Source organism: Chrysemys picta, chromosome 2 (assembly GCF_011386835.1).
Source record: "Chrysemys picta bellii isolate R12L10 chromosome 2, ASM1138683v2, whole genome shotgun sequence".
NCBI lineage: Eukaryota > Metazoa > Chordata > Testudines > Emydidae > Chrysemys > Chrysemys picta.
Window position 1 is genome coordinate 4,850,380 of NC_088792.1, and position 17,838 is coordinate 4,868,217.

General features: G+C 51.5%; 1 protein-coding gene across 2 annotated transcripts in view; it reads left to right on the forward strand.

The window, feature by feature from the left end:
* Positions 1-973: 973 nt before the first annotated feature.
* ELP6 (elongator acetyltransferase complex subunit 6) overlaps positions 974-17,838 on the forward strand; it is a 39,907-nt gene continuing 23,042 nt past the window's right edge. The window contains exons 1-3 of one of the 2 annotated variants that reach the window (XM_065582521.1): positions 974-1,162; positions 9,676-9,754; positions 12,215-12,285. In XM_065582521.1, the coding sequence (XP_065438593.1) occupies positions 1,109-1,162; positions 9,676-9,754; positions 12,215-12,285 (204 nt within the window). In that variant the 5' untranslated portion in view covers positions 974-1,108. The remainder of the gene's footprint in view (positions 1,163-9,675; positions 9,755-12,214; positions 12,286-17,838) is intronic. The other variant, XM_065582522.1, reaches the window with a different exon arrangement.

Sequence of the window (17,838 nt, forward strand, 5' to 3'; positions counted from 1 at the left end):
GAAAGCCAACAGGTGCAAAGGAGCACGTGGTTCAGACAGAGACATCCCTTAGGGGAGGATCTATTAATGGAGATTATCTATGTCCTAGTAAAGAGGAGAAGATGGAAGATGATAAAATACAGGTAGGATCTGATAAGAAACAGTTAAATGAAAAAAAGACCCATTCAATTACATCATGTAATGGCAGACAGCTAAAAAGTGACAAGTTTTTAAAGTGCTTACATACAAAGGCTAGAAGTCTAAATAAGATCGGTGAACTAGAGGGCCTAGTATTAAATGAGGATATGGTTTGAGCATTGGCCTGCTAAACTCAGGGTTGTGAGGGAGCCATTTAGGGAACTGGGGTAAAAAAAAAACACCTTCTCTGGGGATTTGTCCTGCTTTGAGCAGGGGGTTGGACTAGATGATTTCCTGAGGTCCCTTCCAACCTTGATATTCTATTCTATTCTATATAATAGGCATCAGAGAAACTGTACCCTGTGGGGCACCTGACATTGGCCACTGTCAGCCAACAGGATACTGGGCTAGATGGACCATTGGTCTGACCCAGTATGGCCGTTCTTATGACCACACGTGCGGTGGTCTGAGGGGAATTGTCACCCCACGCGGGGCTGTCACGGGGAGTCGTGAGGGGAACTGTCGCCCCACGCGGGGCTGTCACGTGGGGCCGTGAGGGGAACTGTCGCCCCACGCGGGGCTGTCACGGGGGGTCGCGAGGGGAACTGTCGCCCCACCCGGGGCTGTCACGGGGGGTCGTGAGGGGAACTGTCGCCCCACCCGGGGCTGTCACGGGGGGTCGCGAGGGGAACTGTCGCCCCACGCGGGGCTGTCACGGGGGGTCGTGAGGGGAATTGTCACCCCACGTGGGGGGGTGGAGTCGCTGGGGCCGTGAGGGCAACTGTCGCCCCACGTGGGACAGTCACGGAGGCTGCAGCAGCACAGCCCGGAGTTCGAGAGGGCGGGGCGAGAGAGAGGCGCATGCGTATTACATTCTGCAGGGTCAGCAGCACGAGCCGGCGCGCGGCTTCTGAACGGCCTTGCGGGTCCCTCGGCGGGCACCGTACGGGCTGTGGCGAAGGGAGAGGCGGAGCAGAAAGCCTGGAGCAGAATGTTCGCGGAGCTGAACGAGCTGCTGAACGCTTCCCCGGAGAGGCCCGAGCAGGTGAGGAGGGGCTCGGTCCTGGCTGCCGCCCGCCACTGTCCTGACGGGATGTGGGGGGCCCGATCGGGACTACGACTCCCAGAATGCACCGCTCGGTCACGGATGAGTAGCGCCTGCTGGGAGCTGTAGTCCCCTCTCTGCCCCTCCGCTCAGGGAGGAGTGTTGCATGCCGGGAGCTGTAGTCTGCCTGGGCCGTGCCGCTCGGGTTCTGCGGTTATAGCGCGGCCGCCCTGCCCGCTCGGGGAGCGTTGGATGCTGGGAACTGTAGTCTCCGCCAGACCTGCTGTGCCCACTCGGGCCAAAGGGGGGCGTGGCGCCTGGGTGGCACTAGCTGCCTTGAGGGGTCTCTGTGCGGGCTTGGCGGTGGCTGTGCCTCCTCCCCAGGTCCCCTGGCCAGGCAGACGGACGATCCCCAGCTCCGCCTCCCCTCGGGGCTGCAGGTCCCAGGGGTTCCCAGACTTTGCCCCCGAGGCCCACCCGTACAGCTGCCATGGGCGCTGTGGTCCCTCAGGGAGAGAGAGGGGCGCCGTGGGGCGTGCGTGGCCCTCGCCTCAGCTGGGACCGGGGCCAGCCAGAGGCTGAAGGGGCCAGGCAGGTGCCACAGCCAGCCACCGCCGAGTGCCTTGAGCTGGTCACCTGGCAGCCCTGTCGCCCAGCCAGCACCCTAGCACGTCTCACCGGCACCCCGTGCCCGGGAACGAGAGAGGGGCTCCGGGGCAGCCAGTGCCAGGCAGAGGCAGGCGCTCGGGCCAGACCTGCCCGTTATCTTGACGGTCCGGATGATGGCGTTGTCCAGGCAGAAACAGGGCGGCACTGCCGAGCCCCGGTCCCTGGAGGGGCCACTGGACCAATACTACAAGGGGTCTGACAGCCATCGTTTGTGGGGAATGGCCACGAATCCTCCAGCTGCCCTGGGAGCTGCCACCTGTCAGGGCCCCTTTTCCTCACTATCACTCGGTGGCTCCACTTTTCCCTCTGCGACCCATGGGGGTGCAGGGCTCCTCCAGCTCTGGGTGGCGGCCATCACTGGCTGCCACTCTGCGAACGTATACAGTTGGGGTGAGGGTTGGAGGGACCCCATGCTCCTCCCAACTCCACCCATGGTGGACAACCTGGGACAGTGTTGTGGCCCACAGTTTGGGAACCCCTACCCCAGATGACTCTGACACCCCCTTGGTGCTGCTGGATGCCCCCCTTATCCCTGGTCTGCCCCATCCCTGAGGCTTTGGGTCCCCTGGTTGGCTGGATGACCCCCCCCCCCCCCCGTTTTGCTTCCCCTGGAACGCATGTCCCCCGCATACCCCTTTGCCGCCCCATTCCCCTCTGCCTCCCCCATGTGTTTCCCTGTGACTGGAGGTCTGGTCTAAACATGCCCCTTGGAAAGGCAGAGCTCCCCCAGCCTGTGGCACAAGGTTCTCTGAGAGGGGCCGTGACCCATTTCCAAACCATGTTCTGAAGTGTCCCTAGCCTCTGTTTGCCAGAAGGCGGGAATGGGTGACAGGAGATGGATCACTTGACTATTACCTGGTCTGTTCATCCCCTCTGAAGAACCTGGCATAGGCCACTGTCAGAAGACAGAATACTGGGCTGGATGGACCATTGGTATGATACCATGGCACCTGCAAATCAACAGGCACTTTTATTAGTTCCTTACATTGAATCCTAGGCCTTAACAATCACAACTGCTTCCTAGCATACCAAGTGTAATTAACTGTTGCAGTACCCAAACATAGCAACAAACAATACTGGTTTTCATCTTCAAAGAGTGGCCTCAAGGCATCCCTGATTCTTATTGCTCCACGTTGCACCCCTCTAATAGCCCTGGTATCTGGCTGCTCAAAATCAACAGCCAGGCGTTCTGCCTTGGCAGTCCACCCCTGAGTACACGGTTCACCCTTTCCTTCACAAATATTATGCAGCGTACAACACTTGGCTATAACCATGGGAATATTTTCCTTATTCAGGTCTAACCTGCCATATAGGCATTGCCAGTGCACCTTTAGTCGGCCAAATGCACATTCAAGGTTCATTCTGCACCTACTCAGCCTGTTGTTGAACTGCTCCTTACTGATATCTAGATTTCCCGTGTATGGCTTCATGAGCCATGGCATTAAGGGGTACGCTGGGTCTCCCAGGATCACTATGGGCATTTCAGCTTCCCCTACGGTGATCTTCTGGTCTGGAAAGAAAGTCCCTGCTTGCATCTTTCTATACAGGCCAGTGTTCCTAAAGATACGTGCATCATGCACTCTTCTGGACCACCCCGCATTAATGTCAGTGAAATGCTCACGTGGATCCACAAGCGCTTGCAAAACCATGGAGAAGTACCCTTCTGATTGATGTACTTGGTTGCAAGATGGTCCGGTGCCAGAATCGGAATATTCATGCCATCTATTGCCTCTGCAGTTAGGGAAACCCATTTCTGCAAAGCTATCCACAATCTCACACACATTGCCAAGAGTCATGATCTTTCGCAGCAAGATGCGATTAATGGCCTTGCACACGTGCGTTAACACAGCCCCAATGGTCGACTTCCCCGCTCCCAACTGGTTCGCAACCGACCAGTAGCAGTCTGGAGTCACCAGCTTCCACACTGCGATCGCCATGCACTTCTCCACCGAGAGGGCAGCTCTCATTCCGGTGTCCTTGCGCCGCAGGGCTGGGGCGAGCTCAGCACACGGTTCCAGGAAGATGGCTTTCCGCATCCAACCGTTCTGCAGCCCCTGCTTGTCCTCCCAGACTTGCATAATGATGTGATCCCACCACTCTGTGCTAGCTTCCCGAGCCCAAGAGCGACATTCCACTCTGTTCAGCTCCTCCATGGATGCCAAAAGCAATCTAATGTTGCTGCTTTCCATGTCGGGACACCGCGTCAAGCAACTGTGACTGCTGTTGCCTTTGTAGCTTCAAGATTAACTCCACTGCCGCTCATGATGTGCTAGTGAGAGTTAGCAGAGCAGTGGAGAGCATTGCAGGATACATTCCTGCAGATAGATGTGGCAGGGAAAGCAGAAAGCAAGGGACATTGAAAAATGCTGCAAACTGAAGACGGAAGCACATGGAATGCTGGGACGGAAAGCAGTGCATCACAGGGCATTAAGCCTAGACCCATGATACGCCGCAATCCCCTCCGCCTTCCCACAAGACCTAGCGGCAGAAGGGGGAGAGCTGCACTGTGGGATAGTTACCCGCAGTGCACTGCTCTCATTGGTGATGCAAGTGCTGCAAGTGTGAACACGCTATGCCTCCAGTGGAAGACAATGTGAAACACAGCAGTGGTTTTCTTTAAGCGCTTTTTTTATCAGCGATTAAGCTCTTGGCAAAAAAACTCTGCCAGTGTAGACATAGCCTAAGTGTGTGTTATTCGTGGGAAAAGACCTGTGGCATATTGCACAGCGTGCTGAAAGACAGGCTACAAAACCAGTTGTTTAATCTGAATTCTAATCCTGTTTTCCTTCATCATTGTAGTTGGAGGATTTATCTGGAACTGTTCTAGCCAAACTGTGGTGCATGTTGCTCCGTGTCTTCCCCCTGGTTAGCTCATTTCTACAGTTATGTTACTAGGGCATCATATTATAACATGGAAATGCTTATGCCATGTTAAAAGAGGATTTGATTGTCTGTGTAAATGGGACCATGCTATAGCCCTGTAACAGAACAGGGTCATTACATGATCATAAGATGGCTTGATTGCAACCACCTAGGCATGACTGAACCAGGTAATAATAGGCAGGGTACTGCCCTGCTCTAACACAAGTCTTGTCCACGCTGCACTTTCCCCCCTTGCTCCCTGTTCTCTCGCTTTCCTTGAGTGGGTCCTGTGGGAGGGTGATCCCTGATCATCTGAGTGACATCCAGCTGGTCCACCTCCAAACTGCACCTGGAGAACATCTGTACAAGTTCATGCTTCATACCATCCACTGCCTCGCCCTCGTGTCCTGCCCTGACATCAGGTAACAGGACCTGCTGCCACCTGAGGAGGGCAAGGAACCCCAGTGAGTCAGTCTGTTCTCACTCTGGTTCCACACACTGCTGGGGGTATTAGTTGGCTGCTCTTACGTGGAGCCGTAAGCACGGGTGTGTAGCTGGCATGGTTCATAAACTGTCCCTGACACCTGTCCCTTTTGCGGCAAGAGGGAGACCCTGGCAGCCATCTATATAGAGCTTGTCACGCTGCAGCCCTCTTCCAGCTCCTCCAAAGCCTTTTAATGAAGTTTGGTTTGCACCTCCCCATTTATGCACACCCCATCCAGAGCCCCACAAAATCGCAAGTCCTCTTTGTCAACCTCCTCCTGGTGCTGGCCAAAATGGGCATCCCTTGTACCGGGAGGAGGAAACTGGACTGGGGTGTTGCTCTGCAACTGTGGGGTCTATTTTCGGTCCCTTATCTGTAGGGCCCTACCAAATTCAGGTCCATTATGGTCAATTTCCCGGCCAGAGGATTGGAAAATTGGTAAATTTCATGTTTTCAGTTGTTTAAATCTGAAATTTCACCGTGTTGTAACCATGGGGGGGTCCCGACCCAAAAGGGGATTGTGTATGTGTGTGGGGGGTGTCGCAAACCTGTTGTAGGGTGATCATGGGATTTCCACCCTCGCTTCTGTGCTGCCTTCAGAGCTGGACTCTGAAGGCAGCAACCGCAGAGCTTCCTGCAGCCGCAGGAGGTTCCTGGAGGTGGAGGTGGGTCTGATCTCCCTCGTGCTGCTGGGAGCGTCCCAGCCAGGGGCTCCTAGCTGCTAGTTCTGGCCAGCTTGGGGGAACAAGTCTTGCTCTTCCTGTGCACGGCTGCTCTTGGGAACCTCTCCCGACTGCAGAAAGCTCCACACCCTCTGCCCCCCACTTCTTGCCCCCATCGCTCTGCAGCTGTAGCGGGAGTGGTCACTGGACAGGATGTGCCCCCCCTTCAAGATGCAATTATTGGCTTGTTTCAATAAGATAAAAGTCATGTGAACCTGACAGGATTTATCGATGGACACTTCACAGCAGCAAATAACACTCAGGGCTCAGCTCCCTGATTGGTAGATACGGGCATCTGAGACCGTTTTGTAGGGTAGTCATCTCAAACTTGTGAACCACAGCTTTAAATTAACAAAAACAAGGGAGGGGGGGGAGTTCTGGTTTCAAATGTCATTAGTTGAATGTCAGCATGGAGCATCCAGCGACCATGTCTTTCTTCATTCCCTATCTCTGAGCTGTGTTTAGACACGACTCTCTCTGCATCCACAGAGTTCGTTGGAAATGTCAGACAGCACCGAGCTAGCCTTGCAAGATGGGGGATTCTGCCTTCCACCGGGTTCCAAAACTGTAGCACAGGTAGACTACAGTTCGCTTCTTTCGCAATATTTTTGTGAGCAGGCATCTCCAGCCTACAATTCTTATCAAAGCCAGGAATTGCATTAAGCGAGGTTAAATCCACCATCAACAGGTGCATTTGTGCAGGGTCAAAAATACACACCGCTTTTAGGAACACGGCTGCAGGTTGTTGAAATTTTTGAGACATTTTTGCTACGTCGCTTGTCTCTTCTCCATAGCAGTAGTATTGTCTGAGTTTCTTTGCCATGCAAGAAAACACCTGCTGAGCACTGGCATTGAACTCAGCATTTCAAAGTGATTTTTCGTTTGACTGTGGTTCAGCCCAGAACCATACGTCCATTTCTTTGTTGTACGCTTGGTGGGTCGTGACATGTCGAGATTCAAACCAAGTGATTAAGTCCATGAGTCCTGTGGCATTTTTGGCAACAAACTGAACTTCTTCATTCAGCTGAGCATCATTTAGAAGGGTTGAGAGTTCTGTTAAAACTTGCGTTTTCGGTGTCAGCTCTTCAGAGACAAACTCTGAGCAGTACTTCAGGTGAATTGCATGGTATTGTACAGCCCCAAACCAGGAATTCCAACACGTCATTACTGGCTCTGGGGGAAGTGCAGTTTTTTGTTCCCCAATTTCAGTCGTGTTTGCAATGTGCTGCCTGTATCGAAGTTTGCAGCTAGGGCAGTGTTTGAAGATCTTTTTAACGTAGCTGACCAGTTTATCAGCTTTACCAAACTCACATCTCTACAGCTCATTGACAAGAGAAATTATACGTGCCCATTTGGCCTTAGACCTTGGAGAACCGATTTGAAAGATTTCGTCATGTAAGTTGCATTGTCACTTATGAAAGCAGATACTTTGTCAAAGTTTGCACTGTACTTTGAAATGGTTTTAATTATCACTTGAGAAACTGTCGTGTAGTTAACAGCAGTCGGTGAGCACTATTGTTAGCTTTCCTGTCTGTACATCTTCGGCCTTGCCAGAAATAAAATCAAACAGAACATGCAGTACATGGTTGTCGTGTTCATCTGTGGACTCATCCGAAATAATTGCAAAAGACACACGAGTGAATTTGAGAATTTATCTCCTCAAAATGTGTAGCAAAAACCTTTGGAAGGTAGTTGTGTCGTAGCTTATTCGCACTTGGTAAGCAACCGGCATTTTGTACATTCCGTTGAATGAACTCATGCAGCTTTGGGTGATCAAGTTTTTCCAATGGTATATTAGCACTTGCAAATGTACGATGTCCCCTCCCCAGGCAGCTGCAAAGGGAGGGGAATAGCTCCGCACCCCCTTCTCCCCACTTGCTTCCTATCTGCAGCCGGGAGAGAGATCCAAGAGCAGCCCTGCAGGGAAAGAGCAAGTCCTGTCATGCCCCAGCCCTGCCCGGAGTAGCAGCTAGGAGTCCCTTGCTGGGGCGCTCTCAGCAGCACAGGGAAGATTGGACACAACTCCACAAGCTTCCTCCAGCTGCAGGAACCTCAAGCTGCTGCCCAGTCTGAGAGAGCGTCCTGCAGCAGGGGGAGGCACCCGGAGGTGGGTCTGGTCTCCCCCCACCGCCAGAGCAGTGTGCAGGGGAGGGACAGGACTTGTCCCTCCCCTGCCCAGTTGGAGCTAGGAGCCCCCTTTGCTGGGTTTCTCCTAGGAACAAGGGGACATCGGATTTCACGGGGAAGGGCTTATTTCACGGTCCCTGACGCACTTTTTATGCCGTGAAATTGGAAGGGCCCTACTTACCTGATCACGCCTCTAGGCAGAATACCTCTGGGCAGTGTCCACTATCTGGGGTTCTCTGCTCGGTGTCCTCCTCTGGATCCCTAATTTTCAACCTTATTCCTGTTCCTGTATTTATTTGTTGTCCCCTGTATTGAGTTGTGGCCTGGGTCCAATGGCTCCTCCCACTCAGTTGAGGGGAAGGGCCTAGATCCGCTTGTCCCAGTGATGGAAATTTGTGCTACAGTCCCCTCTTTCCCCCCCAACATTTTTTCACTACTGCTACAACCAGTGGTAGACTGGTATCTAGTGTTTCACCATCATGTTGTCTAGACCTGCTCTGAGCATAGTTAGACTACACACAGTGGTCAAAACTTCAGCAGCCACCTGCATCTTGCCTACGCTAATGTTCTTGCTATTGCTACTAACGGTGGAGTTGCACCAGAGTAACAACAGCAGGAAATTCTGGAGGGCAGGAGTCTAGGGTAGACTTAGCCACAGCGTCCAAACATTATACTTTTGTAGTGTAGATTGGGCCTACACTGATGAGGGTAACTGACTAGAACTCTGCTAGTGACAAACATGTTTATCCTGGGCCTGATGCCAGCATGAACAAGGTGTTCGAGTTCCAACTGAAATCAGCCTGCTACATCCGTCCTGGGCCAGAAGAAAACCTTAAAACAAATCACAGATAGAGCTGCAGTGTGTTTGAACCATATTTCTGTACCCTGCTACAGCTTTGGACTGGGCAGGGCTGTAGCACAATCTGGGAACACTTTCCACCATTTGGTCCTGTTCATATTTCAAGACCAATCCATGCTGGGAGCCAATCCTAGCTCTCCTAACGTGGTAGAATTTATAGAGGTAGCTGGGACCTGAGTCTCTTCCCTGAATCTAGGGGTTTGGTGCTCGTTGTAAGGGACAAATCTACAGAGGCAGCTTGAGGACCAGTCTGTGACTCTTCCCTGTAACCAGTCACAAATAGCAGTGGAGACCCCCCCATAGCTGTGTGCCTCGGTCAACGTCGATTCTGCCGCCTTCGTAGCTGTGATGCGGGGAGGGGGATCAGCATTTTAATTTTGCCACCTAGAATCATAGAAGATTAGGGTTGGAAGGGACCTCAGGAGGTCATCTAGTCCAACCCCCTGCTCAAAGCAGGACCAACCCCAACTAAATCATCCCAGCCAGGGCTTTGTCAAGCCGGGCCTTAAAAACCTCTAAGGATGGAGATTCCACCACCTCCCTAGGGAACCCATTCCAGTGCTTCACCACCCTCCTAGTGAAATAGTGTTTCCTAATATCCAACCTAGACCTCCCGCACTGCAACTTGAGACCATTGCTCCTTGTTCTATCATCTGCTCCCACTGAGAACAGTGGGAGCAGATGATAGCTCCATCCTCTTTGGACCCCCCTTTCAGGTAGTTGAAGGCTGCTTTCAAATCCCCCCTCATCTCTCTCCTTTCTTGAAGGCTCTTTGCTCATTGTTTTCCAGGGGAAGCTCACATTGCTGCGCGACACCAAGACAGATGGCAGCTTCCTGGTGCACCACTTCCTCTCCTTTTATCTCAAAGGTATGTGAGAACGTGGAGCTCTGCAGAGAAGATGTGACTTGCGTCGCTCTGGTAGAATCATCCAGCCGACACATGAACTATAGCCGATGGAATAGAGCTTGGTTTTAGGGAGACTGTGTCCTCTTATCATTTGAGCAGGACACTGGGAGTTGGACCTCTGCCTTTGGGCTTTCTCTGTGATCTTGGGCAAGTCACTTCATCTCTCTGTGGCTCAGCTTCACCATCTGCAAAATGCACAGCATACTTAGACGTAGGGATGTTGTAAAATTAAATAGCAACAGAGAGTCCTGTGGCACCTTTAAGACTAACAGCTTTCGTGGGAGAATACCCACTTCGTCAGACATGCATCTGACGAAGTGGATATTCGAAAGCTTATGCTCCAATACATCTGTTAGTCTTAAAGGTGCCACAGGACTCTCTGTTGCTTTTTACAGATCCAGACTAACACGGCTACCCCTCTGATATGTGAAATTAAATGAATGTTGTAAAACGCTCTGGTTTGTTAGGTCTGGAAGTTGCTATATAACATAAGCTCAATCACTACCCACACGTTTTGAAATGTAAAAGGAACATTATGTTACAAATATCAGCAAACTTTCTGGTACCCATGACTGTGTTTAAAAAAGAACAAACAAAAACCCAGCCCAAATGGCAAGTTGAGTAATAGTGTCTCTCCTGCTAATGACTCATCTGCTACAGCAGAGCAGGCCTGTCTAGTTGGATTGTTTTAAATACTATTGTGAGGAGCCCTGAACTTTTCCAAACCTCTCCTGGCAAAGCTGCAGTCCTGGATAAATCGGTTTGGATTGTGACATAATGTGACTCTCAGGAACCAGCCTTCCGAACCTGCATTGATGTTTAGCCCATAGGTGTTGGTGCATCAAATTCTGTCCTCCGTTATGCCTGTGTATCCCTGTTGCACTCAGTGCGGTTGCAGGGGTGTCCCTGAGGGAAGAATTTTGCCAAACTTTCCCTTAATTTGTTTGAACTGAATGTAAAATATTGAGTGCTTTTGAAAGTGAAGGATGTACACAGCTGCATATTGACCTATGCACCGTGCAGGCTTTCCATCCTGGGTTTCTAATGGGCTTCAGTTCTGATCCTCAGCACTGCCTTTTAATGTAGTTCTGTGCCCCGGCCCGGCTCTGCCAGTGCACTACATTCCTGAGCAGCAAACACCGTTTGCTGTCCTGGAATCCCTCACAGTATTCCATCCATGCGCCACAATCCTGTCCTCCCGTTAGTCCTGAGACCCACCCCAGAGCTACTGTGCTTTGTCAGCTACTTTGACAATGGGTACTATCGGAATATCCAGATAGAGAAACTCTGCCAATGAACCTCAGTCCAGCCTCCGCAACTCTGCCAGGGATCCTCAGTCCTGATTGGTAGCACATCCGTATGGTTTGAGTAGAATGTCACTGGCTAGCAGAAACTGCCAGACTGCTTGGTGGCTTTCTGACATCATTGAACATTCACTGTAGGCTAAACTGACCCAACTGAACTCACTTTACTAAGCCACAGTCTCCAATGGGGAGAAGCAATCGCATCGAATTAATTCCATGTGCCCCAAATCTCAAAGACCGTGTTTCTGATGGATACTGTGTGTTATGTTCCTCAAACAGCCAGGGCCTTTATGTTCCAAAACCTGTATGTAACTTTCTTAAAAGAGACTTCTTTGTTGAAACTTCTCATTTATCGTTATGTCCAAACTTGTGAATCTGTCAAGACAAGGACTAAACCATGTGCGTGCCCCATGATAGCCAAATGAAAGAGTCTTTTGATACTCCAAGAGATATTAATTAATCAGACAAGACCATGCAGGGCCGGCGCTTCCATTTAGGCAACCTAGGCAGTTGCCTAGGGCTCCAGGATTTGGGAGAGCAGCATTTTGCCGCCCTTGGTCCTTCCGCGCTCTGGGTCTTCAGTGGCAATTCTGTGGCGGGTCCTTCACTCGCTCCGGGACCCGCCGCCGAAGTGCCCCGAAAACCGGGAGCGCAGAAGGACACCCCCCCGCTGCAGAATTGATGACGACGACTGGGAATGTGGAAGGACCCCCGCCAAGGGCACCAAAACCCCTGGCGCCGCTCCTGAGACCATGTCTTGGTGTGGCCCATAGTCCTTATTTTAAAGATTCTCCAGCGGTAGAGAATGCTTGGGGCTCCCATGGCAGCAGGGAGGGGAGACATAAGTGGCTTTCTAATTTATGGGCTTTTTTTAAGCAATATATATTTTTTTAACTGAACAAAGTTTTCTTTAAATGGGGGAGCGATCATCTATTTAAAGGTTTAAAATAAACGTACATTAAATTTGAGCCAGCGACTCCATCGGGTGGTGAGAGTCTTCTCCCCTTGGGCTCTTTTTGATAGGTTTTTGGTTGTCTGACTCTTCTTCATTGCAAATGCCTTGATAGTGGGGAGCTTACAACACTGAAGGGATAACGTGTCTTGTCTTATTTCCCAGCTGGCTGTAAAGTCTGTTTTGTGGCCCTGCTCCAGTCCTTCAGTCACTATAACATCATAGCACAGAAGCTGGTAAGTCTCTTGGAATACGATCATAACTATCATTCATGCTTGAGTAGTGGGGTTAGGGTTTGTAGCCTTTGGAAGCTACTGCCACTTGAGAGCAATGCCATTTCTGTTCCATGAAGGTCTGATTCTGGTCAGTAATGTAACTCCGTTTTTGTCCAGTAGAAAGCAGTGGTAGACACAAACAGGATTTTCTATACGTAACTTGCATGTTCATCCCCCAGAATCCGAGTCTTTTACAATGCATGGGCCTGATCCCAGGAAGACCCAGCGTCCTCAACTCATTTTGAAATCGATGGAAGTTGTGGTTGTTCAGGACTGAGCCTGACCTCAGGGCTTGCTTCTCCCTCCATTGAACGTAGATCTTTAGCATGTGGCTCCTGCTCCAGGGTTAACTCTTCGATGGACATTGTTATCTTTTCTAAGCACCGTCATGTTGGGGAGGAGGAAGATTTAAATGTGCAGGGAGCCAGCAGACATTTCTCAGCGGAACGCTTTTGATTCAACTGGGGCAGATTGAAAACATTGATTAATTCTGTTAAAAGTTTAGTAAGAGACTGTATCTAAGAACCAAAGTAAGCTTAGGTGTAAGTGGGTGCAGTTCCACCGACCTCAATGGGCGTTTAATTCACTTACTCCCAGGTTCATTTTGGCCCTTAATGCTGGAATCTAAAGCATTTTTCAGGTCTGGCAGATTGTTACCAGCTGTCCAAGGTTAGGAATCCTTGAGAACTTTGATATTGGGTTCAGTGGTCCCCATATTTGTTATATGGAGAGGGGGACAGGTAACCAAATCCACATGTGGCCAATCTCCAATGTGCTGCAGCTGGGTTAGACCTAAGCTTAGGGCTGGCTGAGTGAATATGGCAGTGGAACGGAATGGATAACATTGTATTTTACCTACTCGGTGGTTTGTGCGTTGGGCCCAAAAGAAGGCAGAGCAGTGGCTGTGTATATGAGGTCTGTGGAGCATCTGCTCGTGGCCGTGGCAGAGCTGGCTGGTTACGTGGGGCTAACTCTCCTCCTTGTTTCTGTCTGCTACATAAGATTAAAAGAAGCTAAAAATACATTAAATGCGGTTTAGGCAAGCAATGGGTGTAGTTGCCGCAGTGATGTTATGCAATTGCAAATGGGTGGGGAGATGGGACCATGAAACAATCTCTTTATTAAGGCGTAGTCCGTGCTATGAAAAAGGTTCAGAGTCCCTGAGGTGGAGCAATCAAAGTCACTGACATGCTCATGGAGAATGGGCTGGAAAGCCATTGTTATCGTAGAAAGATCAGTTCAACCATCATGTCCATCCCTGAGCAGCCAGTGCAGGGTTGCTCTCTGCAATGTGTGCTTCAGGCCTAGGTAACTCTAGTATGGGGTTTCTTCTTGGGGAAGCTTGGTTACACAGGTGATTGGGAGTGTGGGGGAGGAGCGCCAGAAATATCTGGAGAAACTGAACAATCTCAGAGAGATTCCAATTAAGAAATCCTTAACATTCATTCTAAACATCATCCTTTGCTGAACTTCATCCAGTTACTTGTAGATAAACCTTGTACCACCTAAAGACATTCCTCTGCCTCTCTGGTGTTTACCCCCTGCCCATACTTGTGTGCAGTTACCCTGTTTCCCCCTTAGTCAGTGCTTAGCCAAACTGCATATATTTAGCTGTCTCGGTCTTCCTTCATAAATCTGAGTCTCTCCATCAACTTATTCATTTTTGTTACTCTTCTCTGAATTCCTTCCCTCGCCTCTGGCAGCATTAAACTAAACTAAATCTAGCCTGGTAGGTGCAGTTTCATTAGTGCTATAGCAAGGAACACTTGCTGCCTCACTGTGTAACATGATGCCTTTGTAGGCAATTCAAGATTTCATGGGCTTACTTGATTGCATTCTTCTTAGCGTATGCGCAACATGCTTCAGGTGACCAGGATTCATCACCGAATTTAGTCCGCTGGTTGGCTCATTAGCTTCCCTGGCTTGGGCGGGGTACTGACTGGGAGTCCGCAATGAACACTGATCCATGCCCCCTTTGATTGCGTTGAAAGTCCATTTAGTTTTCTGTCTGCTTACCCAAGGCTATGGATCTGTGTCTACACTGCTGTCAGCGGCATGAGTGCAGCATGTGTAGACATACCCGAGCTAGCTTTCAGCTAGCCTAGGGTTACCATACGTCCGGATTTTCCCGGACATGTCCGGCTTTTTGGGCTCCAAATCCCCGTCCGGGGGGAAAGCCCCAAAAGCCGGACATGTCCGGGAAAATCGGGGGGGGGGCCGGGCCGGGGGCCAGGCCGGGGGTTTGGGGGCCGGGCCGGGCTGGGCCGGCGGAGCGGGGCCGGGGGCTCCGGGGCTGGGCCGGTGGTGCGGTGCCTGGCCGGGGGCTCGGGGGCGGGCCGGGGGCTCGGGGGCTCTGGCAGGGCCGGGCCAGGGACTCGGGGGCGCCGGCGGGGCCGGGCCGGCGGGGCTGGGGGTTTGGGGGCCGGGCTGGGGACCGCAGTGCTGGGCAGGCCGGGGGTGGTCGGCCGGGGGCCGGGCCCGGGGCCGGCACCCCAGGGCCGGGGCCAGCCTGGGCCGCGCCTCCTCCCCCCACACTCCCCCTTACCTGCTTCAGGCTTCCCGCGACTCAAATGTTCGCGGGAAGCAGGGGAGGGGGCGGAGACTTTGGGGAGGGGGTGGAGTTGGGGCGGGGGCGGGGCTGGGGCCGGGGGCCTGTGGAGTGTCCTCCTTTGGGAGGCACAAAATATGGTAACCCTAAGCTAGCCTGCTTGAATAACAGCAATAAAACTGCGGCAGCAGGGAATGTACAAGGCCACTGTAGACGAGCGGACTCATCCCTGCTGCGCCTCCTGCTGGTGACTTCTGGGAATTAGCTCTTCCAGCATCCTGGAGCGCCTTCTGCAGGCCAGTGGTCTGCCTGTCCTCTGGCCCCCATGTCCCACCCTGGACCCCGGTGCCCTTTTACCTGGGGTGCTGCCCCCTGGCAGTACCCCAACAGTTCTGGGTCCCCCCCTCCCAGGGGAACCCCCACCCACTATCCCCACTTTGCCTCAGTCTTGGCTACTGCCCAGTCTCCATCTAGCCCCGTTCACTGGGGCAGACTGCAGTGTATCAGCCACTCATTACAGGCAAAGGGGTTCGGACCTGCTGCCTCTGGGCTGCCCCCTGCAACCCAGTACCTAATAGCCTTACCAGGCCTGCAGCCTGGGGCTTTCCTAGGCCAGAGCGCCCCGGCTCCTTGGGCCTTTCCCCAGCCCTGCTCCACTCTAGGCACTTAGTTAAGCGCCCTGCAGCCAGGCCCTTCTCTCTCTGAATGCAGAGAGAGACTATTCTGGGCCTCTGGCTCACAGTCTTTTTATACAGGCCAGCTGGGGCCTGATTGGGGCGTGGCCCAGCTGCTTCCCAATGAGCCCAGCTTAGCAGCTCCCAGCCACAACCTTCCCCCAGGGCTGTTTTAAGCCCTTCAGGGCAGGAACGTTGTAACCATCCTGCTACACCACCCAGAAGCCCGCCCACTTCCTGAACCCCAATATGTACACCACCCAGAATCCTGGGTATGAACTCAAGAGGCTAGCCCATGCTGTCATGGTTTCACTGCTAGCTAGCTAGCTCTGGTATGTCTACATGTGCTGCATTCACACGTCTGATTGCGGTCTGTAGACAGACCTTACGTTGTGATGTACCACATTGGTTCTAGGTGATTCTTGGTTTCTAACAATGAGTTAGAACACCTTACAATTTCAGAATAACATAATGGGATGAAGTGGCAATATTTTGTAATATTTTTATGAGGTTGTGCCTCTGTTTCTCCTATATGCTGAATTATTACGTAGTGAGAGTGGAAAACGTCTGTTTGCTCTCAGGGCGGGCTAAGAGATATAGGTGTGATTGTTGTCTAGCTGTCTGGGCCTTGGCCCCCTATCAGAGGAACATTTGAAAAGACAGTGGCAAATCCAGTTGCCCGGCCATTGACATCAACCAACCAAGGACCCAGAGGGATTTGGATTTCCCCACCTCTCTGCAGGGAGGCTGAGCAACATTCTCCACCTGGAGAACAAAGGACTGGGAAGGTGTGATGTCGGGGGGGGGGCAGGGAATAAGAGCTGGCTGCTAGCAGGAGTCAGGGCTTTCACCTGGAGTATGACCAAGGAGGTCAGAGGGAGAGACAGTGCTGGAATAAAGGGGTTCACTATAGCTTGGCTGGGCTCTGGGCAGAGACCTCCCTTTGGCCCCGCCTGGCCCCCACACTTCCTTCCTCTGCTCCTTTTCTTCTCTTGCAGTTAACTGGATACATAGCTCCTCAGATCTCCCCAGCCCAGGCTGCTCTAGTAATTAGTCACTCCTTCCCTCAGTCGGGCCCTCTCCAGGGGAACTAATTGGATTTCCGTGACCAGAGTGCTGGTTCAGTTGCTGGCTCTCTGCACTCTGTCACAAGGGGGGAAAAGATGCTTGTAAAGCTGAGGTGTTCTGTGCCGTGGCCAGTGGGTCGGGTTTGGTGCTTTATAAAGCAATTGCATTTTGCTTATTTCATTTATTTATGTATTTTGTATTCCCAGTGCACACAGGGGCCTTAGTCACAGACCAGGCCCCCTAGTGATGGACACGGTACAAACAGAACAAAAAGAGGGTCCCTGTCCCAAAAGGCCTACAATCTAAGTATAAGGCAAGAGGCAAAAGTTAGTGCCCAATTATTCCCTTGTAATAGGAGATAAATAGGTGGAGAGCTCAGACCTAACATGAGTGGGATGAGTTTTCCTTGGTAAGATGATGTTTTATTTTCTCCTCCCATTCACACATTCTTCGGAGGATTGTAATAAGTAAATAGCACCTACAAACTAGATCTCCACACTTCAGCCCAAATCAGCTTCTGGTGGACTCTGCTGGTTCTGTGGCTGCTGTGACAGGGAGCAGTTCTCACCGCTGCCAAGGCAGCTGGAGCGGGGAGATTTGTAGCCAAGCTGGCAACTCTGTTTACCTTGGGGAAAATGCATCATGTTAGAAACTGTGTTAATTAACATGATGTTAAACAGCACTTAGCAGCTATGGTAGACAGAGACAGTGCCCTAGGGATAACCATGTCCAGCCGTGAGCATCCTTGTTTACATTAAGGGGAATATCATGTTGGTTAATATGATTTCTGACCTGATGCAATTTCCCGGTGCAGACAAGGACTGTGTGTTTGTTATTAATAGGTGTTGCTGTCATCTCTCTCTCTCCCGGGAGACTCTGAAAAAGTGAGAGAACAATGAGGAGTAGTTGGAGCATGTGTGTGATGCAGATTGAAATGTTTTGTTCCTCACTGCTCTGAACAATGTTATTGTCCATAAAGGGATGGGCTGAAAGGAGCAATTCAGTTCTTCCCCGGGGAATTCCAAGAGACTGTTAAATCTATTGATCTGTCAGCTGACCTCCTGACTTTGGGCTCAGTGCTCTGAGTGAATCTTGTATTATAACTTCAGGATTCTCTGTGTGGAGGGTAGTCCTTGAATTCCTCGGAGGCTCTTTGACATTGAAGGTTGTGCCATAGGTTATTTAAACCCCACTAGATTTGCAATGAGATCTTGGATCTGATGC